Raw genomic sequence first — 25,358 nt, 5'->3', positions numbered from 1 at the left:
GGCCAGTTGGGAAAAGGTGAGCTGGCATCCCCAGGCAGGCAAGACAAGGGCAAAGAGTTCGGTGCCTCTCCGGCATCCGCTTGCCTACCCACGCAGCGGACACTTAGGGCTCCAGCATTTGGTCCGAGGCTGAGAGGCGTCTGGTGACTCTGCACTGACCTTTTTTTTTTTCTTGAGACAGAGCCTTGCTCTGTCTCCAAGGCTGGAGTGCAGTGGTGTGACCTCAGCTCACTGCAACCTCCGCCTCCCGGGTTCAAGCAATTCTCTGTCTCAGCCTCCCAAATAGTTGGGACTACAGGCAAGCGCCACCACACCTGGCTAATTTTTGTATCTTTAGTAGGGACAGGGTTTCACCATGTTGGCCAGGCTGGTCTCGAACTCCTGACTTCAAGTGATCCACCCGCCTTGGCCTCCCAAGTGTTGGGATTACAGGCGTGAGCCACCACACTCGGCCTGCACTGACCTTTGAGAGTCACAATGGCTGAGCCTCACCTGTGCCCTCTCTGCCTTCCTGCCATTCATCTGCCAGAAGCCACCCTTTCCCTATCTGGAGGGTCAGCTGAACCACACCTCAGACCCGGATAGACTGGGAACTGGGAACTGAGAAAGGGTTAAGCATGGGCATGGAGGAGTTGAGAGGCAGAAGCAAAAAGAAAGTTAAAAATAGTGTTATTCAGCCTAGAGCAAGGAAGACAAGGGCACAGCTAGACTTCAGATCATGACTGATTGGTTTGAGAATGATTCTTGCTTTTTCCCCCTGCACTCTGAATAGGAAGAAGCTGACCTTCTGCCGCAGGAGAGACTGGAGTTAGATGTTACCCAGTGTCCTGCGGCGACCAGATGCCAGAGTAGGAATCTAAGCTGAACGTGGCCCTGGGTCCTACTCTCTCCGCACGTGATCCGAGGTGGCCTTGGGAACCCTACCTGTTCAGGAATGGGGGGCTATGATCCCAAAGCTTCTAGCTGCCAGTTCTTCCCGGGCCTCTGCTTGATGCTGCTATTTCTTCCTCCATTTTTTCTAGACTTTCATTTGTTTCCCTGCCCCCAACTGCTTCTTTTATCTTTTCCCTTAACAAGCAGGACTTCCAGAGCCTGATGGATCCTCCCCCATTCTTCCTCCCGGCCCCCCCAATCTGTGAATACCTCCAGGCCCAAGCACTCTGTAGGGGAAGACAGGAATAATCATTACAGGCTCCTGGCTCAGACCCAGCCCCAGCCAGGGGAGGGACTCCCAGCACTGGCCTTGCTCAGTCCCCTCCTGCCCCAGGCTCGGCCAGAGGGCACGGGGTGGGAAAAGAGCCCAGGAACACAGTGCCCTGGGACCAGACAGGCTCATGGTTTTGTCCAGCGTTCTGGAATCTTTTGGGAAGTGAGGAGAGGCTTCTTTGGCTTCAGCCATAAAAGAGAAGTTGGGTCTCCCGACTTTTGGGAAAATGCTTTCCTACTCGCCTGGCCTCCTGCTTTGCTGGAGCCAGAGGAGGCGCACAGCTGTCTTTGATGGAAGAGCCCAGGAGGAAGCGAGGAAGCGGAAGCGGGAGGGCCAGGCCTCCACCCTGTTTCCTCACCATGAATGGAGCTGGTCCTGGGCGCGCTCCCTTCCCGCCTCCAGCACCCCAGTTGTCATGTTCCCTCCCGAGCCAGAGGCGTCAGGGAGGGGACAAGTCACAGCATGGCCATTCACAGACAGGAGAGAGACGCAAGGTTGGTGTGAGCTCCCTGGAAGCCCCAGGATGTGATCTTTAATCGATGCTCCTGGCCCTGCCTCCCCACCCCCAGCCCAGGTGGCGTATGTACAGGATGCTGTGTGGAGGCCCAGGCAGAGGCAGCCTCCACTCCTCCCTGGGTTCCGCCAGGGTAGACACTCGCCAGGGCGGGGCAGAAGGATACAGACAGCTGGGAGCCAGGGTGGACTGGTCACAGGAAGCCTCATGTTCCCCACCCCATATACAAGAGCACACACAGATATGCCCATGTGTGCAGAGGTATTCACACTTGTGCAGAGGTGTGGATCCAAAAGCTGTGCCCAGATGCACTGTACCTGCGTGCACGGGTGCACCACCAGAGGACAGATGCCTTAAGGCAGCGCAGCAATAGTGCAACACCCAGCCCTTCCCCCGCCCCGCATCAGCTTGCAGGGCTGGTGGAGCAGAGCTGGCCGGAGGGGCCCCTCCACTCAGCCCTTGAGTGGGCAGTGCCAGCTGGAGCTCAGTGTGCGGACCCCACTGCTGTCGGGTGCATCCAGCTACCCAAAATGGTGTCAGCGGGTCCCAGGCCTGTTTGCCCCTGAGGGTGGTGTGAATAAACAGGGAGCGATGCCCTCCACAGCGTCTCCTCCAAGGTGCCCCAGAAACAGGGGCTCAAGCAGGCAGCTCACAGGCCCTGGGGTGTCAGAACTCCCTGCCGAGTGAGGGCAGGGCAACCCTGGTGACAAGAACTGTATTCACTTGTGGCTTTCATCCATTAGGTAGCTGGCCCCCATCTTGCCCCTGCCAGCTACCTTTTAGGGTCAAGGAGCCAGTGCTCCACCCTCCCAAGCAAGGCTCATGAGGGAAGGCCACTGGCAGGACTGTGTGAGAAGACTGAGGAGCTGTGCCTGGCTCTGCCTGGCTCTCAGGCTCCCTGAAGCAGGGATGGGTGGGGGCACGTAATGGGGGAAACATCTGTAAACTTACTACTCGGCCCTGGAATGGGGGTAGGGAGTGGAATGGACTTGATGGGGCCTTAAGGACTTCTAGCAGCCTAGGATCATCCATGAGACCTCCCTTTCTTACTTCCTCTTGCACATCCCAGGCAGAGACCCTAACCCTTCAGGCACTGGGCCACCTCTGGCCTTCCCTACCTGGGAGAGTCCTCCCCAGAAAGATGGCCCAGGTGGGGACATCTAGGCCACACCAGGGGGCACCTAAACCCTGAGTTGGCCCCAGAATCACCCTTCTTGAAAGGGGGAAGGTGCCATTTTATTACAGGAACTATATTTTCTAGAACCACCCCCCCCAAAATCCATGTGTCCTGACAGGGACAGCAGGACGGTCATTTTAGAATTGGAGACGATCTGGGACATGTGGTTGCCGTGCCCATAACCTAGGCCTTGGGCACGGCACAGGCAGCTTTGGTTTGAATCAGCACTCATACTTCCTCCAAGCTCAGCGGGGCTAAGCGAGGGCAAGCTGGGATGCCCAGCCCCTGCCTGTGCTCAGTGACAGGACTCCGGGTGTGGTCATCCCGGGGGAGGGTCTGGGGGATGGCCACACCTCAGTTTCTCTGGGCCCTCCTGTAAATGTCAAAACATCCCCACATCTGCCCTGGCCCCAGCACCCCCGAGTTTACATTCATCGATTAAGATTCAGTTTTAAAAAATGTAGATGTCAGCCCCGTCCCCTTAGGTCCCAGAGAGGTAAGACCCTGGTCTCAGCTGCCTGGTTGCAAGGAGGGGCCATCCAGGCTAGGTCCACTGGTGGCTGCCTGGGGGCATCCCTGCAGGCCCCCCCGAGTTGAGCTGTGGCAATCCATGAGGTGGAAGCTACATTCACACGGGGGAGTGGGTGTGCAAGGCTGAGCCGCAGGAGGTGTGCGGGGAACTGTGGAGGAAGCGCCCTCCAGGCCTGGTCCACCCTGGTGGTGCCAAGGGCAGGGCCACAGCCCCCACCCAAACCCCTGTGGAGCCAGGAGTTGAAGGGTTTGGACCTGGAAGACATTTGCATGGTGCCTCCCTCCGTGGCTGGATGGGGGCAGCCTCGTGGTTCAGGGCCGAGACGGTGGGTGCCAGGCTTGGAGGGAGGAGGGTGGCACTTAGGCCCCTCCGGACCTGGAACGGAGAGGGGGCATCAGGGGAGGACGTGAGCAGGGGCCATGGGGAGAGCCCCCCAGCAGGGCCCCGGAGCTCAGTGCTGGGCCCTGGAGGCAGGCGGTAAGTCACAGGCTGGCCAGGGAAGGGATCTGCGGGAGGTCAGACAGTGGTGACATGGAAGACAAAACAGATGGGACGCACAGGGAGGGCCCTCCTGGGGATGGGGACTGCCAGGGGCGCAGCTCCAGTTCCACCTGGTGGCGGGGGAGGGCCTGGCCGCAGCAGGGCAGTCGAGAAGGACATGGCCTGAGCGGGCGAGGGTGAGGGCAGCTGGGACCTTCTTCCCCGAGCGAGGCTCTCCCACCCCTGCCGGGACAGCCTGGCAGCAGGGGTGGGGGAATCAGCCCCCGCTCCCCATCAACAGAACGCGGGGTGACGAATGAGATGGAGACAAGGACAGCGGGAGGGATGACGTGGCCGGCATCACACTGCCCCCTGCTGGGTCGGGTCGTACCTTCCTCGGCGAATGTTTCTGCAGGGGGAGGATGGTGGAAGGGGAGAGGAAAAGGAGACATCTGACCTTTTGCTTCTCTCAGGGAGGGGCCTTTGGCTGCCATGCGACCCCTTGCCCCAGAGCGGGGCCAGGGTCCTCGGGGTCTGGACACTAATGTAAGGGCCAGGGAGAATTACCCAGGGCACCCACAAAAATGCATCCCGGTTCCAGTTCTGACTCTGCCACTAACTCAATCATGTGACTTTGGGCCGTGGGTTCCTCCTCTGCACATTAAGGGGGTTAGACCAGCACAAGAACCCCAAACTTAGACACGCACAAAGCATTATAGGCTGGGTGGGGACTGGGGACCGGAGGACACATGCCTGGCTTGGGCGGCCCCTGCCCAGCTCCACTCTGTGGCTATTCGAGGATGCTTAGAGGCACGCTGGGCCTCAACCTTTTCATGTTTCCAGAGCTGGAAATCCGAATTGCTAGTGTAAAATCTCTTGATTTCTTTTCTCTTTTCTTTTCTTTCTCTCTTTCTTTTTCTTTTTCTTTTCTTTTTTTTTTTTTTTTTTGACACGGTCTTGCTCTGTCACCCAGGCTGGAGTGCAATGGCGCGATCTCAGCTCACTGCAACCTCCGCCTCCCGGGTTCAAGCAATTCTCTGCCTCAGGCTCGCAAGTAGCTGGGATTACAGGTGCGCACCACCATGGCTGGCTAATTTTTGTATTTTTAATAGAGATGGGGTTTCACCATGTTGGCCAGACTGGTCTCGAATTCCTGACCTCAGGTGATCCGCCTGCCTTGGCCTCCCAAAGTGGTGGGATTACAGGCGTGAGCCACCTCATCCAGCCTAAAATCTCCTAGTTTCTAAATGTTAAGCCCTGCAGGCTACTTGCACCTATGACGTGTGAGCTCTGGTTTAGTTGAGTTTTCAGGGAGGGCCCCTCAGCTTCACCAGCAGGGGTTCTGATCCCCCCTCAAGGATGCCAGGGGGCACAGGGTGTGTGTGTCTCTTACTTAAATCCCCAGCCCGTGCCGCCCAGGACGATGGCTGCAACCAGGACAGCCCCGGCGATGGAGCCAATGATGATGTTGGTGCCGCTGGGACCTGGGGAGGATGGCAGGGCTTAGTTGGCAAGGACAGGCATAGAGAGCGGGACAGACAGACCCCCCTCGGCCAGCTCCAGCCTCACCTTTATATCTCTCCGTCTCCCCCGTGGGTGGGGACGTCGGCAGGGGGTTATGGATACTGCAGTCTTTGCCTGTCCAGTCTGGCTGACAGATGCACTTCCCTTCATTGCTGCAGACCTAGAGGCAGGGCAGGGCCAGGAGAGGTGAGCAGGGGCCTGTCCCCTCTTGTAAGCTTCTCCCGCCATCCCGGGCTCCAGGCAGTCACCCCGTGGTGGGAGCAAATCCGGCGCTCCCCACTGCCGGGGCAGGTGCTGAAGTTGAAGGCAGAGGCTGGCAGGCAGCGATGGTCCAGGCACAGCATGTTAGGCCCGCAGGCTGTGCCATCCTCCACGTAGCTCAGGTCAGAGCCGTCCGCCAGCTGCACGTGGCCTCCCCTGGGGAAGTGACACAGCCAGCCTCAGCCCCCTGTCTCCTCACCCCCAGCACAGCTGCAACCTCCCCTCCCTAGTCTTGGTCCTGGCCAGCACCTGCAGTCCAGCTCCTTGCCCTGATGGTAGAAGGTGACACTACTGATGTCTCCCACCAGGTCCCCTAGCTGAGGAGCTCCAGAGATGTTGACACAGAGGAGGAAGCCACACAGCACGTCCCTGTTGGGGCACATAGAGACAGTGAGCCCAAGTTTGACCTCAGACTCAACTACTGAACTCTAATCTGCCCTCACCCTGCACCCTGCCACCTGATTTGCCACATGCCCGCCCATTGGGACTAACAGGCTCCTCCTGGGAGAACCTGCTGCCCCATCTCTGAAAAGTCTCACACCTGCCCTGGAGCTGAAAGGCCCTCTGGGAGCCTCAGTACTCACTGCTTACTGCACTGAACCCAGCCGGATCCCTTGCGCCCACAGCTCCCACGCTCCGTCCCCTCCACATTCAGCTTCTCGTAGCAGAAGCGATCAGCAGCCGCTGTGGGGAGAGGATGCCAAGTGACCCCACGTGCCCCAGGACCCACCCCAAGACCTCAGGCCTGCATCTCCCACACTCTGCCTGGGTCCCTGAGATCCTGGGGAGCTACACACTTGGGGGCCTGTTCAGCTGGAACCCACTCTCCCCAGCCTCTCAGCTCTGGGTCCTCTGGAGTCCCCACTCCCAGCCCTAGCCAGACTCACCATGGCCCCAAAGAGCCTGGCACTGCCGGTCCCGGGTTTTGCAGCGACCTCCGTAGCAGCGGCCCTGAGAGTCCAAGAATTAAGAGACAAGGGATGGAGATGCTGAGTGGTCAGAGTGGAGACAAGAGACTGCCCTGAATCCCAGGCTCGGGGGGCAACCATCATACCTGCTCATGGTCACAGTAGTAACCATCCAGCTTGTGCAGGTTAGGCGGGCACTGTGGAGAGAGGGGTGGGGTTGAGCGGAGCAGCCCCAGGACTGGAGCTGAGGGCTGCCCCAGGGAGGAATGCTGGGGTACCAAGTGCCCCCCATTGGGGGCTCATGCCACAGGGCTCTTCCACGCCTAGGACAAGCGATCTGTCTGGTTCTGGACCCAGACCACACGGATTTGCAAGCCCCAGAGCCGCTCCAGCCTCCCTCCGTCGTAGGGCTGGGAGATAAATGCCTGGCATGTAATTAGGTTGTCATAGATGTTAACTAATATTATCATCTACTCTGATCCCTAACCTACACCAGGCACCGGGCCAGGCGCTGGGAATACCAGCCAGACAATACATTCTGGTTTAATGATTGAAGGAACAAGGCCAGGAACATGAAGAACCGCTTTCTCAGATAAGAAAACTGAGTCTGATCAGTGGGGGTCGATGCCAGCTGTGGAGAGGAGGGGAGTGCTGAGCACTCGTCCGGGAAAACCAAATCGACAAGGGTAGGGGTTGCCTCGCCCAGGGGTCCACAGGACGGCGGGGCCGGGCGGACCTGGCTAGAGTCCCCGGTGCAGGTCTCCGCGATGTCGCACTCGTTCACGGCCTCTCGGCAGGACACACCCCGTGGCTCGTACTAGGGAAGAGACGCGCTCCCCGGGTCAGGCAGGATGGATGCCTCGGCCCTGCCCTCCCCAGGCCCCCCGCTCCCTGGGCCCCCACATCCCCGGGCCCTCCAGCTCCCCAGGGCCCCGTTTCAGGCCCGTTCTTATTTCCCTGCTCCCACCACCTCTTAGACGCTCCCCACCTCGCTCCCAACGCACTCAGCACCGCCCCCAAGCTCGCCCACGTTCCCGCCCCTCCTTGATTCTGGGCAGCCTTCCCTTCCCGCTCCTCGTAGCCCCGCCTTCAACATCCTTCATCCCCGCCCCTTGCTCCCCATTGGCGCTGTCTTCGCATCAAGCCCTGCCCCAGAGGCCTTCGTCCCCGAAGGCTCCGCTTCCCTCCCTAGCTCCCGCCCCTTATCTGAAGGCCTCCAATCGCTCCTCCTGCGTCCTGGCCCCGCCTCCCGGCCGGTCCTGCTTACCTTGCAGCGGCGACAGCAGAGCCCGTCGCTGCACATGGCGTCGTGAGTCAGGGTGCATTTCTTGCAGCAGTTGCCACCTGCGCGGCTGCACTCCTGAGGGACGCGGGATAAGGGGAAGGAGGCGGGCAAGCCCTAATCCTCCCACTCGGACGCTCCCTCGTGCCCACCCCCGCATCCCGGTTCCCCCACCTGGCGCCCGCACCACCGCTCACCTGCACCGAGCCGCAGTCGCACTCCTCCCCTGCCTCCACGAAGCCGTTCCCGCACTCTGGGGGGTCCAGGAGCTGGACCGGGAGGACACGTCGGGAGTCTGGCCCGGACCCCGCCCAGGGCCCGCTCCCATGATCCCCGCCGCGGGGCTGGTACCTTGAGGGGCTTGTTGAAGAGGCAGCTCCCACCACCCTCCTGCAGAAACTGGTTGTACTCGTCGATGCTGCAGCGCGAGAACTTGCGGGGCAGGTAGAACCTGGATAGGGCGAGGGGAGGTGCTGCTGGCTGCTCCCCTCCAACCCACCCTCACCCCTCTCAAGGCTGGGGAGGGGGTACACGGGGGGACTTGGTCACCATCGCGAGGAGGCGGAGGATCTGCCCCGGGATTGCACCAGAATCCTCCCGCCTGTCCCTGTCGCTCCCGTCCCCTCTGCTGAACCTGGGGACTCGCAGCCGCGCTGGAGGGAAGGTGTCTCCATGCGAGGCTTGGGCGGCGCCCAGTGGCCACGATGCGCACTGCAGCCTGGCCGGTTTTGGTGTCCCAGCAGGGAAATCTGGGTCTCCCGGGGCAGTGTTTGCGGAAAACTGGGCTTCTTGGCATCCTGAGTGGTTCTGTGAGCTGGGCCTCTTGAGCCCCCTGGTCCAGACTGCCAAACAATGCTCGCTCTAAGACTCCCCTCGCCCAAGACATTCCCCCGGTTTGTCCCCAAGAACTCACCCAGTGTCCTCCATGATGCAGCCCAGCCAGATGTCTGGACACTTGCAGTCCCCTGAGGGGTGAGCCAGGCGGATATGAGGGAGGCCAAGGACCACCCCTCCCACTGACACCCTCCCGTTCCAGAGCTGCTGGGCGTAGGCCACACGGGGGCCTCCGGGGGCGGATACCTGCCGAGCTCCGGTGTTTGTTCCACATCATGCCCAGGTTCTGTCCCAGCGTCTGGGCAAGGGTCACGGCCATCGCCCCCATGTTGCCGTACTGGGGGTGGGGAAGATGGGGCACAGATGTCTACATCTTCCAACAGGCACGTGGTGCCCCTGAAGCCCCTTTCCCTCAGCCGCCACCCCAGCCATGTCTCCTCACTGCTCACCTCGTTCACACCCCCGCCCCGGGACAGGGAGCAGATGCCCCCCACGTAGGCTGCCCCGCTGCTGGTGCTCTGGAAGGTCCTGCCCCTGGAAGGGAGTGCGCTGTCAGGATGGCCTCCTGTCCTCCCCAGTGGCTCCCCGGGTGGTGGTGGGGCCTTGGGGAGCCCCTCACACTAGAGTCCTTCCTCGGGAGGTGAGCCTGGCCCTTTACATCAGCCTTGGGACCCCAGGCAAGAACCTTCCCCACCTCCTTGGGTTCTTTTTTTTCTTTTTCTTTTTCTTTTTCCTTTTGAGACAGAGTTTCACTCTTGTGGTCCAGGTTGGAGCACAATGGCACCATCTCAGCTCACTGCAATCTCCACCTCCTGGGTTCAAACGATTCTCCTGCCTCAGCCTCCCGAGTAGCTGGGACTACAGGTGCATGCCACCACACGTGGCTAATTTTTGTATTTTGTGATGGGGTTTCACCATGTTGGCCAGGCTGGTCTTAAACTCGTAACCTGAAATGATCAACCCGCCTTGGCCTCCCAAAGTGCTGAGATTACAGGCATGAGCCACCGCACCTGGCCCCTCCTTGGGTTCTTTTGCCCATAAGGCAAAGGAGAGGCTCCCAGCAGATCATCTCTAGTTGCAAGGCCCTTTTATTAGATTTTTTTCCCTACCAGGGCACTGGGTCCCTGAGGAAGGGATGCTGGGACAGTTTGAAAGGGGAAAGATGGAACTAAGGGGAAGTGAGAGGCAGAAGAGGACCACCAGGGCTAAGACAAGGGCATCAACTTCAGATTCAGGGGATGATGCCCAGCTGTTGCATGTGGCTGGGGGTAGGTGGCAGGTGCAAGGTGAGCCCAGTCCCCAGACTCTGAGAGGAGCACCCGGCACAGGGCAGGTATTAAGTAACTCTAAGCACTGTAGCAACTAGCAGAGGCTGGCAGGAGGTGCGGGGTGGGGGACTCACGAGAAGAGGTGGGTGGCATCACTGGGCTCAGGCAGACCCTCCCGTCGGTAGACCATGAGCCGGGCCAGGGTCTCCAGGAGGTCATCCTGCACCTGGATCTTGTCCCCATCTGCCCATGTTTCCATGGCAACCAGGACGATGCGAGTGTTGAGTTGCTCCTTGTATATCTGGGGAGAAGATGAGGGGGCTGGAGGGTGGGAGTGGGTGTTGGGGCCAGGGCTGGAGGAGGGCCTGTCGGTTGTCTCCAGGAAGTGGGAGCCAGGGGCTGACAGTGCCCTCTAATGTGTGTGGTGGGGTGGGTGGCATGAGGAGGAGGGAAGGGAGGGAGGGAGAGCTGCTTACCACATCGGCCAGGTTCACCACAGACTTGGCAAAGTTGCTGGTGAGGACCACCGACTGTCGCATCTGCTCGAACTGGGAGAGACAAGAATGGGAGGAGGGCGAGGCTCCTCGGGGGCCTCCCAATGTCACCCCCCATCCCTGCCCTGGCACTCACCAGCTGGTGGTCGTTGATCACAATTAGCTCCACATACTTGGTTTCACTGTGCACTGTAGGGTGGCCCCGGCGGACCTGGGGGGTGGGTGGGCACTTGGAATCAGTCCCTTCCATGTCTGACTGATCTCATGGCCAAGCCAGGAACAGACTCGGTAGGGATGGGGGGGTCTGGACTCCAGCCAGGGACAGTGCCAGCTCCCCACTGGCAGAGGGTCCTGTCCCTCCTCAGCTTTGGAATGAGTGCAGGCAGCCTCGGTTTGCCCAGGATGGGGCCTCTGTAGATGCCAGCATTAGGGAAGGGGTGGGGGCTTCTCCCAGACACCGTCCCTGGCCCCCAGCCACATCCATCTGAGCCCTCCTTCGCCCCAGCCATAGACGAGGGTGCCCTCCTGCTCTGGGCCACGGCCTGAGGTCTCTCTGCAGCCCGAGGTCTCTGCAGCCCGAGGTCTCTGCAGCCCGAGGTCTGTGCGGGCCCCCGTACCTGCCTTTTCCTTCTCAGCCTCGGCCGGTTTGGAGGAGCCGACTGGGCAGGCACAGCAAACAGGCAGCCTGTGGGGAGGGGCAGGTGAGGGGGGCACAGCCGGCCCCTCCCCACCCCCCCTTTCCTCCCTTACCTGGTTCCCTGCATCCGAGGGGATCTGGGAGGAGAGGGGTCCGGTAAACGAGGTGGGGAAGGGGTCCCTGCAATGAGGGGAAATTAGTTCTTGGGGTGCCAACTGGGTCTGCTCCAGGCCCACTTGGGGGGGCCAGATCCAGCCCTCGCCTCCACCCCACCCTGGGGTGACCCAGAACTGGCCACGGCTCCCATGTCGGATCTGATCTCCCAGATGCTCAGATTCCGGGGTCAAGACCTGGGGGCACCCTGAGAGACAGGGGCAAAGGACATTGGAGCCCAATGGGAGGTCACTTACGGGACAGAGGGGACATTGGAGCTGGGGGCACAGGGGGAGCTGGGGCACAGGGGGAGCTGGGGCACAGGAGGGAGGGAACCAGAGCTGGGGCCACTGAAGAGGGCAGTGAGGCTGGGGTTACTGAGGGAGGAGGAGGAAGAGGTGGCAGCAACAGCTGTTGGGACAAGCTTGGCAGGGCCACCAGAGAGGACGGCAAGGGGTTGTGTGGGGCTTACCTGAGGGGCTCCCCAAGGTCCAGCCACCTCTTGGGGCTCCACGATGTAAGTCAAGTTCCCATCAGAGAAGACCCCACTGTGGAGAGAGAGGCACAGTTCCCCTCCGTCCCCAGGCCTGGGCCAGAGGCTTCTCCCAGCTGCCCGGCCCCTCCCCATACTCACCGCAGCCCCTGGCAGGTAGAGAGGGCGACGAAGGAGTGCGGGTTCCCCCGGAGCTTCCCCTGGTAGTAGCAGTGGTCTCCAGCCCCCTGAAGGAGCAGAACAGTGAGCATAACGCTGGCATGAGGCCAGGGGCAGCCAACGGGCCTCCAGCCTTTTTGGGGGCCACTGAAGCTGCCCTGCGTGCAGGTGGCCACAATTCCCGGGTATGCCTGGAGCTCTGGAGCCTGTTTCTAGGTGGTTGGTGCTTCTAATTTGCTGTGCCACCCTGGGCAAGTTCCTAGCCCTCTGGGGTTAGGAACCTCTGGGCCTCCTTCACCTCATCTATAAAATGAGGAAGCTGGACTGTAGCAATGGTTGTTTTTTTTTGTTTGTTTGTTTGTTTGTTTGTTTTTTGAGACAGAGTCTCGCTGTCGCTCAAGCTGGAGTGCAGTGGTGTGATCTTGGCTCACTGCACCCTCTGCCTCCTGGGTTCAAGCCATTCTCATGCCTCAGCCTCAGCCTCCTGAGTAGCTGGGATTACAGGCATGTGCCACCACACACAGCTAATTTTTGTATTTATTTATTTATTTATTTTTTGAGACAGAGCTTCACTCTTGTTGCCCAGGCTGGAGAGCAATGGCTTGATCTCAGCTCACTGCAACCTCCGCCTCCCGGGTTCAAACAATTCTCCTGCCTCAGCCTCCCGAGTAGCTGGGATTACAGGCATGCACCACCACACCCGGTTAATTTTGTATTTTTAGTAGAGATGGTGTTTCACCATGTTGGCCAGGCTGATCTCGAACTCCTGACCTCAGGTGATCCGCCCACCTCGGCCTCCCAGTGATGGGATTATAGGAGCCTGGCCTACAGCATGGGTTCTTAGCCATTTGCTGGGGCTGGGGAAGACATCAGACTCCTTTGAGAATAACAGGCAACTTTTATTTAGCACCTACCATGTACCCAGCACTGCTCTGGCACTAACCATATATTACCTCATTTAATCATGTACTCGCCCCTAACATCACACATAACCTCATGCACTGCCTCCCAGGGCGCCCCTGGGCCTGTGGTTGGCTGAGGAGTGATGGGCAGCATGTGTCCTCCTGGCCAGACTCGGGGGTTGGGTCTGGGGGGACCAGTGGCACCCTCCCCCTCCAGCTCTGCCTCCTGCAGAATTACTTGTGCTCCAGTTACTGAACAGGCGGTGGGGGGGTGGGGGGGTGAGACAGGCTATTTATAGACACTCATTCATTTTCAGGCTCTAGAGCCTTCAGGGCTGGGACCCTGGTGTCCCAGGCAGCTGGGATTTTTGGGGCCTTGATACTGAGTAAGAAGGGCCTTTCCTCAGCTGCCCCTCTCAGAAGAGTCTGGAGAGGGGGATTCCTGGCAGCCTGCTAGGAACAAGTGTCCCTGTAGGCCCCATGCAAGGCAGGTGGGCTGGCTGGGAGTCAGAGCTCTGGGGCCAAGTGAGGGGAGCTCAGGGCCCTATGCACTCAAGCTGCCCACTGTCCACCCTCAAAGCCTCCCGGGTGGGGAAAGAGGGAAGGTGCCGAGAGGCCAGGCCCAGGATCCCATCTCCAGCAGCCACCTGTCCCTACACCTGTGACCACAGAACCACAGAAACAGCACCTCCCTTCCACCCCCGGCCCCGGTCCCCTGCAGAGGCACTCACCGTGCTGTGCTGGGTTGTCCCCTCCTGGCTGAAGTGGCGCTCCACGTATTGTGAGGAGAGGAGGTGGCTGAGACAGAGGGGGCAGCAGGAAGGGGGTCACGGGCGAGGTGAGGTTGGGCTTGAGGCTCGCCTCAGGTCAGGATCCAGGTCCCCTCTGCCCGGGCCCGACCCCCAGACCCCCAGCAGCCAGGCCCCAGCCATGCCTCCCCCGCCCCACCACTGCCCTTCTTCCTGGGCTCCAGGCCACACTCACTGGTTCAGCTCCAGGTCCAGGGTGAAGTTTGAGTTGAAGGCTGGGATGACGAAACTCACCTGGGCCAGGTGGACAGGCTGGCGTGGGGGGGAGGGCAGAGGGGGAGTCAACCCAGGGAGGCCTGAAGGTGGGAGTCGGGGGGACCCCGAGACAAACAGTAGCCCTGGGGAGGGGGCGGCCAGCCCTAGCAGCTGAGGGGACCATTGATTTGGGGGCAAGATGCTTTGCCCAAGCTCCTCTTCCTCCACGACCCCGCTCCTTTACTAGTGGGCAGAGGCAGGAGTGCTCAGCCCTGGGCACAGCCCCCTTTCTGCCCTCTGAGCCCGGGCACCTGCGCATCCTCTCTGGGGCTGGGCTGCAGGTGCAGCCGGGATGGAGAGGGGCAGCCCGGCCAGCCCTCTGCCTCATTATGCCCTCCTGGCCGGTGAGGGGCACCCCACCATCAGGCAGAGTAACGGGAGGGCCCCAGGAGTATCATGGGAAAGGGACAAACAGGAAATGGGAGGCAGGACCCTCGCTGCCTGTCCCCCTACCCTGGCCCCAGCCTCCATCTACATAGGAGGCCTCGGACAGGGGCAAGTGGGTGGGAATGGATGGCTGGGCCCCCGGAAACTGGGCGACAGGCAGGTGCCATCCTGTTGGGAGGAAGGACTTGGCTCCTCTACCCCCACATCCATTGCCCTCTGCCTCGCCCAAAGCAGCTCATCTTTAATATTTCAATCCCATGGTTAATTTTTAAACATGGAAGTTTTCCTGATAAATTTTTCAGAGTGCAGTGGGGCTGGAGGCTCCAGGTTGCCACGGCAACGCACCAGGCCCAAGCAAGATGGCAGCCCCCCAGGCCTGGGCGCTTGAGGACGCCTGGATCACAGCAACCCCAGGGCTCAGGAAGGGCTGAGAGGACTCAGGGCTGGGGCCTTCTCCACACCCCTTGTTCATTCCAGAAGACTGACTCCAGACCCCAACATGAGGGCCACCCACTCTGCCCTGCAAATGGGAGGCTTTTGTTCGCTGCCTGGCCTTTGTGCTGGGGACGGCAGGTTGCAGGAAGGAAGAAAGCCCCAAGGTTGCGGTCATGAAATCCATAGCCTGTGCCTTGTTGGCTTCCTCCTCAACCACCTCATCACTGCTAATCTTTACCAAGCACTTCTTGTGTGCCGGGCCCTGGTCTAAACACTAAGAGTATTGCCCTGTTTGATCTTCACAGCAACCCTATGGGATAGATTACTGCCATTCCCATCTGAAAGATAGGGGACAGGCACAGTGGGGCTGACTAACTTGCCCAAGGTCACACAGCTAAAAAGTGGTGGAGCTAGGGAGTCTGCTTCTAGGGCTGTCTCACCCCAAAGGTGGAGTAAAATGGAAGAGGGCCCAGTGTCCACGAGAGGTCCTGGGAGAATAGCGGGGGTGGGGTGGGGGGGCAAGAGCCAGGGCCTGGGTGGGCAGACCTCTGTGCCCCAAGGACACCGACTCACCCTATTCCAGGCTGACCAAGGCTCCCAATTCCATCCTGAGCCCCTAGAGCATTGATCAGCCCGAAATAGAAAGTCAAAGACAAGGAGTCGCCACATCCTCTTCCCGGCCCATGGCCTGAACCATCCTGGCCTTCCCCTGCCCCTGGGACTGTTCCTGCTTGTTCTATCTGCCCCCCACCAACAAGCCCCTATGCCAGTCCCCTCCACAGCTGCCTAGAGGAGCAGCCTGCCGGACCCCTTGCCCCAATGCTGCTCTCTCACTGTGCAGCCCCAGGGATGACCCAGAAACCTCTCTGAGCCTCAGATTTTCCCAATGAAAATGGTCAGATGAGCCCAGATGTGAGGCCAGGAGGTTGGCTACGTAGTGGGACCATCCTGGACCTGGAGATTCCAGCAGAGTCTGCCCTGGCACCAACAGAATCTCCCTCACTCAGGAGGTCTGCGAGTCACCCCATCGAGCCTGCTTCCTCTCTGCAGAGGCCAAGCCAGCCCCCACTCTGGGGAAAGCCCCAGCTGATGGGGGACCAAGGCCAGGTACCTTAGGACCCTCCTTGTCCACCACCTCCTGCCACCTGCTGAGCTCTCACCCCTTCGCCATCTGGTGCAGCTGAGCCCAGCAGGACACAGGGCTCAGACCAGATAAGCCCGTGGGGCAGTGCCGGGGCAGCTGGGGCTGGGGGCTGGGCCTGGCTGGAGGTGGCCCACGAGGGGGCTGGGAGAGCCCCCAAAGGCAGTAGGAGAAAGAGAGAGACCACATACCAAGGCGTGTTTGCCTGGCCTGGCCCCATGTGGGGACACAACCCTGTCCCTGGTCTGAGGGAAGAGACGAGTCACACAAACCTATCTCAGTCCCCAGAATCTCTGTGGCCCTGGCACCTGGGGAGTGGGGAGGGGACTCCTGCTGGCACAGAGTCCCAAGACCGCCCCAAGCCCACCCAGCTTTAGGCCACAATGTTCTTTTTTTTTTTTTTTTTTTGAGATGGAGTCTCGCTCTATCACCCAGGCTGTAGTGCAGTGGTGCGATCTCAGTTCACTGCAACCTCTGCCCCCTGAGTTCAAGCAATTCTCTGCCTCAGCCTCCCGAGGAGCTGGGATTATAGGTGCCCACCACCACGCCCGGCTAATTTTTTGTATTTTTAGTAGAGACAGGGTTTCACCATCTTGGCCAGGCTTGTCTTGAACTCCTGACCTTGTGATCCACCCTTGGCCTCCCAAAGTGCTGGGATTGCAAATGTGAGCCACCGTGCCCAGCGAATGTTCTTTTTTAAAAAATTAATTAATTAATTTTTTAAGAGATGGGATCTCACTATGTTGCCCAGGCTGATCTTGAACTCCTGGGCTCAAGCCATCCTCCCGCCTCAGCCTCCCGAAGTGCTGGGATTACAGACTTGAGCCTCCATGTCTGGCCTAAGCCAATGCTCTATCAAAGCCAAACTGTGCTTCCTGCCTGGCCCTGCTTTCTGCCCCTGCCCTGCCTCTGACCTCATCCCATTGTCCCTCCATCCCTGGGGGGAGGGGCCTTTGGTCTTGAGGTCATGCCAGCCCTCAGCTGACCCTGTGCCCTGCACTTATCTCTTGCTCCCCTGGCTGCCCAGGCTCTCACATGCTCCAGCTCATTTGATCTCAACCTGCCCAGGCTGTCTGGTCCTCATTTTACAAACGCCAGGATGAGGCTCAGGGAGACACCTGGAGGTGACTGGCCCAGGGTCATGACTGGGTGGCTGGGGAGGTGTGGGGCTGGATCTCACCCTGGGGCTGGAGTTCGTGTTGCCACAGCAGCTGTGACCGCCTGGCAGGGGTGACCACCTCTTCCACCCGAGGCTCCTCTCTGGCTGGCCCACCCACTCTCCTAGACATCTGCTTCAGAGCGACTGTGCCTCGTCCTCTCTACCAGATGCGGGGTGCAGAGAGAAAAAGGCAAAGATTCTGCCAAAGACCCAGAAGCACAAATACAGGTGCCTGGGCTCTGCCCCAGACCTACAGACACACAGTCTTAGGAAGGGGGAGACTAGGGAGCCTTAGGATTCTCAAATGCTCCAGGAAATTCTTAGGATTCTCCAGGAAATTCAAGAAGGGAGACCATTGCTCCCCACCACTTCCAGGCACGGCCCTTCACACGCTGACCTTGAACTCCTGCCCCGACCTCCCTCTCCTCCCCACCCTCATCTGCGCAGCCTGCACCTGCCAACCCATGCAGGGCTTTGGTGCCCTCCACCTCTGGGCCTTTAAGCACACAGTAGACATACACTTCTTTGATCACTGATTTGGCTTTTCTGGTGGGTGACCTTTAGTTCCCTGGAGCAAGCGCCATGCCTGCTTTTTTCCCCACCCACGGGCTCAACACTCACGTTGAATGGAAAAGCATCGCAAGGCCTGAGATAAGCTGCTTCATGCCCCCGGCCTCAGTTTTCCCCTCAGTAAAACAGAATTGTTGGGCCAGGAGCAGTGGCTTACGCCTGTAATCCTAGCACTTTGGGAGGCCAAGGTGGGCGGATTGCCTGAGCTCAGGAGTTTGAGACCAGCCTGGGTAACATGGTGAAACCCTGTCTCTACTCAAACAAAAAAGAAATTAGCCGGGTGTGGTGGCGTGTGCCTGTAATCCCAGTTACTCGAGAGGCTGAGGCAGGGGAATTGCTTGAACCCGGGAGGCGGAGGTTGCAGTGAGCCAAGATCGTGCCACTGCACTCCAGCCTGGGCGACACAGCAAAAAACTGTCCTACAAAAAAAAAAAAAAAAGAAAGAAAAGAAAAACCAGGATTGCTGTGAGGATTAAATAAAAGCTCTTTTAAATGTGTTATCATAAGGGTCAATAATAATAATAACAAGAAGGAAGTGTAAATGTTCCAGCTGAACAGGGCTTTGAGGAACTGCATAAACGACTCCTTTGGATCACCTACTGTGACAGGGACATGCCAGAATGGTGGCCTTATGCTCCAGATCTGGGTGGATGGTGTGATTTACCTGTCAGGTGTCTCACCTGAGGACATCTTTCTGGAATCCCCTCCCGCAAGGAGACACCACCACCTTGTGGGCCGGGTGGCTGCAGACTGGGGAGGAGCCAGAGAGGCAGCAGCTCCACCTGGGAGTATGTCCCAGCTGGGATAAACCCCCCACCCACCCACCCACCTGCCAGCTCCCCCCACCCACCCCCAGCAATGTGTTGGGTGCTCCATTTATCAAGAGGGCAGCGGGATTCCCAGACAATGAGAACAGCCAGACAAATTTCCAATGATGGGATTTGACCTACATTTTTGAGAACAGAGCCACCTCCTTACAGGGTCATCAGTCCCTCTGGGGACAGACTCTGGGCAGCTGGGTTCCTCTAGGCAGCCAGGAGGTTGCTTGGGTAAGGCCAAGCCCACAGGCCAGAGTCCTGCTCATGTGGTTTCTCCCCTGGACCCCACCCTGAGCCTGACAAGTAACCCCTATATCCTGGCTCCTGTTTCTGGCACCCAGCCCTCATGCCAGCACCAGGGCCCAGCACGCTGTCTGGACACTCAGAGATGTTGACCATCGGCTCTTTTGCCAGATCTCGGGCTGGACACCTGACATTCATCATCTCGAGTCCTCGCAGCAGCCTGAGAGGTGGAGACTATGAGCATCCCCATTTTATGAATGAGGAAGGTGGGGTTCAGGGGGCTGCGTGGCTGGCTCAGGTCACACAGTCAGAAACAGGGGAGCAGGACCTGCACTAAGGCTGTGCCACCTCAAAGCCACAGTGTGCAGCCTCTCACACCAAAACTGAGCCTGCGGAACTCTCTAGCATGGCAGAGCTCAGTTCATGCCCCCACCTCGCCCCTGGGAACAAGCTGGGCCCAGCAAAATCCTAGCCCTGGCTTCTAGCCATCTGCCCCAACCCAGGAGAGAGCCGCAACTTCGGCCGCACAGACTATAGCGTGGCCTTGGCTCTAGTGGGGTACCAGGGCCCCAGGCACAGACCCTGGTCCCCCTGTGGCACCATGTCCATGACTCCCATCTTCAAGAGCTAGGGGTGAGCCTTACTCAACTGCCCTCCACCTTTCTGCAGGAAGAAAACACAAATACTGTTGCAGCACACGCCCACCGTGGAGGGCTTCTGGGGTGGCGCTTCCAGTAAATGCTGGCCTGGGCAGCTCTCACAAGAGCTTAGCCCAGAGACTGAGGCACCCCTCCCTAGCTGGCTCAGATGAGCTTCTGTGTACCAGGTCTGCGACCTCCTCACCCCTGACCCTAGTCACCTCCCCATGTCCTGCCCTCTCCTTGTTCCCAAGGAGTCTGGGTCTCCCCAGGAGCAGGAATAACCCACACAGCAGCTTGGTGCAAATCAGAAAAAGGGGTCCCAAGACCGGGTAAGGTGGCTCACACCTGTAATTCCAGCACTTTGGGAGGCCAAGGCGGGTGGATCACTTGAGATCAGGAGTTCGAGACCAGTTTGGCCAATATGGTGAAACCCCGTCTCTACTAAAAATACAAAAATTAGCTGGAAGTGGTGGCGCGTGCCTATAATCCCAGCTACTCGGGAGGCTGAGGCACAAGAATTGCTTGAACCCGGGAGGCAGAGGCTGCAGTGAGCCGAGATCGTGCTGCTGCACTCCAGCCCGGGTGACAGAGTGAGACTCTGTCTTAAAAAAAAAAAAAAAAGAAAGAAAACAGGGTCCCCCTGCAAGTCAGAACACATGTGACCCCATAAGCCCACGGATTGCATTCAGCTCACTTATCCCTTGCCCAGTCACCCTAGTGCAGTGAACAACCAGCCCAACTGTACACGGTAGTCTTGCCTGACCTGCACACCCCTCAGCTGCAGGCCCCCTGGAACCACAGGTTTCTGTACTCCCAGAAGCTCCCTGACTTCTCTGGGCCTCAGGCCTAGCCTGCTTCCAGGCTGGACAGAAGTGAGGGGGTTGAGTGCAGTGGCAGAGAGAGGGCAAGGGTGCGTCTGTGTCTCTTTTCCCTTCAGCCCTGAGCAAGAGGTGGCAGCGTGCTGGATGAGAGCCCTGCTTTGGGGATCAGTCTTGACTCTGTGCTCAAGTGCTGTGTCACTTGGGGCAGTTACGTTGCCTCTCTGTGCCTGTTTCTCCATCTGCGAGGTGGGAATAACAGCCCCACCTCTGGGAGCTTTGATGAAGATTAAATAATTCCACGTAAAGGAGTGCCTGCCCCAAAAAGTCCTAGTAAATAATTGTAATTTCTCTACCTTGTTCTTTTGTTGTTGTTGTTGTATTGTGTGAGACAGGATCTCACTCTGTAGCCCAGGTTGGAGTGCAGTGGTGCAACCATAGCTCACTGCAGCCTTGAGCTCTTGGACTCAAGCGATCCTGCAGCCTCAACCTCCCAAGTAGCTGGGACTACAGGTGCGCATCACCATGCTTGGGTAATTTTTTTTTTTTTTTTTTTTGGTAGAGACGGGAGTCTCACTGTGCTGCCCAGGCTAGTCTCAAACTCCTGGTCTCAAGCAATCCCCTGACCTTGGCCTCTGTGAGCCAATGCACCCGGTCTAATTTCTCCAGCTTCTAATTCCTTCTTGGCCGCTGTATCTCTTCCCCTGTCCCAGTCGCACCCCCACCCTCGCCCCTGTCAAGCCAGGGATCCTCAGCACGTAAAGCTCTTTCCCATCACCACCTCCTGGTAGTAGGTGGGACTGAGATATGTTACCATCCTGATTTTAGGAAACAGGAAACTGGGGCTCAGAAAAGTCAAACGACCTGCCCAAATCCACAGCAGCTCAGTGCCCCAGGCCCTGCCAGCCAGCATGTGCCCCTGGACTCGACACATGACCAGAGATCTTGCTGCCGGCTCCACACCGGCTAAGCTTGAAGTTCCAAATCAGGGCAGTAAGTTAAGGCAAAAACCAAGCAGTGCCCGGCTTGGGTACTTCTGGCTAGGACACACACGGGCTCAAGTCCACACTGGATCCACCATCAGACCCCGTGGCTCTGAGGCCAAAAGCGCTCTAACCCCAGGGAGAAATGCCAGGCGGGAGATTGAGGGTTTGCCATATCTCCTTACCATTGGGGAAAATATTCTGGATGTGTCTTTTTGTCTCCTTGCTCTGGGTGGAGTTGGGAGACTGCCTCCTGGACCCAAATCCAGAGAGCCCTGGAGGCAGAACTGGGAAGTGCCCTGGTGTGGAGAAAACTCCCAGCTCCACTGCTTAAGATCTGATTGACTTTGGGCAATTTACTTCATCCCTCTGAGCCTCAGTTTGCTCATCTGCAAAATGGGGCTGACAAAAGTTACAAGCTGCCAGGCACAGTGGCTCACGCTTGTAATCCCAGCACTTTGGGAGGCCGGGGTGGGCAGATCACCTGAGGTCGGAAGTTCGAGACCAGCCTGACCAACATGGAGAAACACCATCTCTACTAAAAATACAAAAAATTAGCCAGGCATGGTGGCGCACGTCTGTAATCCCAGCTACTCGGGAGGCTGAGGCAGTAGAATTGCTTGAACCCGGGAGGTGGAGGTTGGGGTGAGCAGAGATCACGCCATTGCACTCCAGCCTGGGCAACAAGAGCGAAACTCCGTCACACACACACACACACACACACAAAAGTTACAAGCCTTACAGAGTTGTGAGAAATAAGTGACGTAGAGTGCATACAAAGCTTGGCAGAGTGGCCCATAGAAGTCCACAGCTTTGGTACCTCAGGGGAAATTGAGGCACAGATAAGAGAGGTCCCCAAACAAGTCCCTTGAGGAGGTTGCCATGAGGGCCCTAGGAAGTCTCAGTCCCAGAGAGACCCCAAAATTGGAGATAATCACTGCCCGGCAGATCCATGGAACTCCATTTCCTCCCCCAGGCTCTCAGACACCCCTCAGAAGAATCTGGAATCGGTGGATCACATACACACCTCACATGCACTCACTCACCTGCAGAACAACAGAGAGATCCCCAACCCAAGCAGTTCAACTGCACCCATCCTGACCTTCCCACGCAGCTGCAGACACCACCACAGCCCAGAACCTCCTACCCTTTGCCGCCTCTGTCTCTGCTCAGAAAGGGTCAGGCTGAAGGAGTGACCTGTCCAGTTGGAATACCTGACTTTTCATCCCTACCTGACTCCAGGCTTTTCCTCAACTCTGTTCCCTTTCCCTGCGGTGACATCCCCATGACTCAATCTGCACATCCCTTAAAGCATAAGCCAGAGTCCCAGCAGTCAGGCGGACCATCAGTTCCCCCACAGTGTAACCACCGGGTGCACGGTTCACAAGTAGGGAGTGACACCAGGCAAGACAGCCAGACTCAGCAGCCAGGACACCCCATCCCCGTCCCTGGGACCGCATACCTCCTAGGTAGCCTGGGCAGTTGCTGAAGGCAGGTTCCACCCCCCACTCCACCCCCAGTGCCCGCGGGCCTTGGACCATTAGCCCCCTCCCCCTGCCCCTCTGCACGGCCCTGAGTGATGGTACATCTATTATGCATGCTCCCTTCCTGCTCCATCCATTTCATCAGTATTCTCCACCCCTGCACCACCCCGCATCCCCCTCTGCTCCCCTCCCTTAAGGGCTTTTAACCAAGTACATTAGGCAGGGCCAGATGCCAGTCTGACAGATGTCCGTAATGTTAGCCTCCGTTTCCCTCCTTCCTCCCTCTGCCCAGCCCAATTTACCTCCCACCACTCCCCGCTGCCAAAACTTCCCAGGCCTCAGTTGTACCCCTCCTCTGGGTCTCTCCCCTACACCTCCTGTTTGTGCCAGGCCTTTGCCGGCCAACCTGCCCTCTGCTGCCCTGTTGGCCTGGCTCACTTTCAGCTCCAGCTCTTGGAGCACTGGGGCATGCTGAATGAATATTCCATCTGGGTGATTATTATTCACATGATATTAATTAATTATTAATTGCAATTAATCTCCTTCATGCCTAACCTTCCTCTGGGAGGCAGGAGGGGCCTGGCAGCTGAAAGGGACAGTGGGCAGGCAGGTAGAGATGGCTTGGGGCCTCGAGTTATTTTCCAAGGCCCCACCTTCAGCCAGGACAGGAAGGAGAACAACAAGCCTATCTGGGCACTGTGTGGAAACTGAGGCAGAAGCAAGGACTAAGCTGTTCCAAGAAAGCCCACTGAGGTGGCTGTGGTGAGAACCTGAGAGCCCTAATCCCTGACTGGAATCTGGGCTGCCTCTCCCTGCCCCCAACTTGCCCCATCCAAGCCCTGTTTTGAACAGAACAACTAGCTTTGGCCAGAGCAGAGCAGGGGGCCATTGGAAGGCTGACCCAAAGCAGACCTGAGACCTAGGCATTAGGGGTCCCTGAACACTGAGGACAGGAGACCCTGCAATAATGGGAGGGGGCCCTGGGGCTGGGCAGGCCTGGTGCTCCCCACCAGTGGGCTCCAGCACCCACCTGATAGCCCACTATACGGAAGGGGACCCTGCGGGGCAGCTGCTGAGGGGGGCTCCAGCCCTGGCTACCCCGTGGGCTCCTTGGGGCTCTGAGGCCTGCTTCAGCCCCTGGCCTCACCACCCAGCCCCACTCACCGGGCCCCCTGGTGGCTCCTGGCGGACCCTGGTGTCCAGCTGCTGCTTTCGGACCTCTCCCCCGGAGCTCTCCCTGACCAGACGGCTGGGTTCCGTGACCTCAGGGGCTCCTGGGCCCCCCAGCTGGGGTAAGCCCCCCCATCGCAGAGCTCCAGCAGGACCTTGGGTCCCAAGACCTGGGGAAACAAGGCCATGGCTGCAGGCAGCTGCCCACCCTGGGGCAGAAGACTTGGGAATGGGGTGGACATGCCGCATCCCCCACTGTGGTGTGGCCCCTGGAGCCCTAGGGCGATCCGGGTGGAAGGATCTGGCTGCCCTGCAGAGGTAAGAGCCAGCGGGGAGGGGGCCAGGAGCTTCACTCCCGCCCAACCGTCACGACTGCCCCCCCCATCCGCCCAAACCCGCAGAGACCTGCAGAGCTGGCCGGTCGGCGGCAGGGGCAGGGACGCGGTGGGCCCGGCCAGCTGGGGACAGGTGGGTGGACGCACCTTCCCTCCTCTCCCGCTCCCCTACCCTCCCGCGCTCCGGACCGGCTGTCACCCCGAGCACTGCAGGAAAAGGTGGCTGCAGCAGCAAGCGCCGCACATCCCGGGGCGGGGGCAGGGAGGGGGCGCCGGGGCCGGGCGGGGGTCACTCACCGGGCGGGGGGAGCAGCGGCAGCAGCAGAGCCGCGAACGCCCAGCGCCGCAGCAGCCTCATGGCTCGCTCATTCCTCCCGGTCCGGGGGCTGCGGCTGCGAGCGGCGCGGGGAGGGCGGGAGCAGGGACGGGGGTGGGGAGGCGCCGGCTGCGGAGCCGGAGGGGGGGCGCGGGGCCGGGCGGGGGTCGCGGAGCTGTGGGGGCGGCGGGGACGGCGCCGGGGCTCAGTGCGCTCCGGCCGCGGCCATCCCGGCGGGGCGGCGGGGCCGGGTTAAGAGCGGAGCGGCGAGCACGTGAGCCCAGGGCCCGCCCTCCGCTCTCCCGCCGCCCCCCGGCCCCCCCAGCCCCGCAGGGCCCGGGCCGCCGCCGCGGCAGGACAAAAGAGGCGCCGCCCCGGGGTCCCTCCCCGCACCTCGGGGGCTCCTCGGCAGGTGCGGGGCGGTGGCGCTCCGCGTCCTCATCCCGCGGCCTCTCCTCGGCCACCTCTGCCTGAGCATCTCCGAGGACTCGTAGATTTGTAGGGGAGGGAAGCAAGGGACGGGGTACCCCCGGGGTCGACCTGGCGACTGCCCGTCTGGGGCCCGGGGGCAGGGGCGTGGCTGCGGCGCCCGCGTTCGCCCCTCGGTCATCGTACCCCAGAGAGGCTGCCCCAGCCCCAGCTTGGAGCGCCCCGCTTGACCCCAGGCTGTGGAAGCTGGGGTTGGGGTGGGCAGAGGCTCTTGGCGAACGCCGGGCTCTACGCCTCTGGGATTTCTTGCACCTTCGCTACGGGTCGTGTCACTGCGGAGTCCTCTCACGCCCGCGGTCCAGACCCCTTCCCATCGGCTCCTTCTCCCCGCCAAAGATGCCCCGGCCTCCAGGAGGGCTTCAGGGATCGCTGTCACTCCAACCATCAGGAAGGGCTGGCATGTCCGTCTGGGCTCCTGAGTCTCACAGGCGCCCTGTCCTTCCTCCTAGATAAAATATAAACTAGCCAGGTCACTTACAT

The 25,358-nt window shown here is 59.5% G+C and overlaps 1 protein-coding gene across 3 annotated transcripts; it reads right to left on the bottom strand.

Moving 5' to 3' along the window:
• Positions 1–1,702: 1,702 nt before the first annotated feature.
• Positions 1,703–24,509, bottom strand: ADAM11 (ADAM metallopeptidase domain 11). 3 transcript variants are annotated; one of them, NM_001133012.1, is given in 27 exon segments: positions 1,703–3,805; positions 4,302–4,319; positions 5,304–5,394; positions 5,480–5,594; positions 5,683–5,851; positions 5,945–6,064; positions 6,280–6,379; positions 6,583–6,646; positions 6,750–6,800; positions 7,340–7,420; positions 7,871–7,963; positions 8,083–8,154; positions 8,237–8,336; positions 8,799–8,850; positions 8,966–9,056; positions 9,169–9,253; positions 10,122–10,288; positions 10,464–10,535; positions 10,618–10,692; positions 11,099–11,166; positions 11,232–11,298; positions 11,744–11,819; positions 11,906–11,991; positions 13,557–13,623; positions 13,810–13,886; positions 23,733–23,908; positions 24,371–24,469. In NM_001133012.1, coding segments are annotated over 27 exon segments (2,310 nt in total). In that variant the 5' UTR covers positions 24,432–24,469; the 3' UTR covers positions 1,703–3,789.
• Positions 24,510–25,358: the final 849 nt, after the last annotated feature.

This window comes from Pongo abelii, chromosome 19, assembly GCF_028885655.2.
Source record: "Pongo abelii isolate AG06213 chromosome 19, NHGRI_mPonAbe1-v2.0_pri, whole genome shotgun sequence".
Taxonomy (NCBI): Eukaryota; Metazoa; Chordata; class Mammalia; order Primates; family Hominidae; genus Pongo; species Pongo abelii.
The sequence above is the reverse complement of the archived record's forward strand: the minus strand, read 5'-3'. Positions and strand labels throughout refer to the sequence as shown.

What these genes read in the sequence shown, in the direction of transcription:
- ADAM11 (XM_024234241.3), bottom strand. Translation starts at nt 24,431, where the DNA reads ATGAGGCTGCTGCGGCGCTGGGCGTTCGCGGCTCTGCTGCTGCCGCTG. An exon ending in GCCGCTGCTCCCCCCGCCCG is followed by an intron (nt 23,909 to 24,370) that starts GTGAGTGACCCC and finishes TTGTTTCCCCAG; the next exon opens with GTCTTGGGACCCAAGGTCCT. An exon ending in TCTACCTGCCAGGGGCTGCG is followed by an intron (nt 11,820 to 11,905) that starts GTGAGTATGGGG and finishes CTCTCTCCACAG; the next exon opens with TGGGGTCTTCTCTGATGGGA.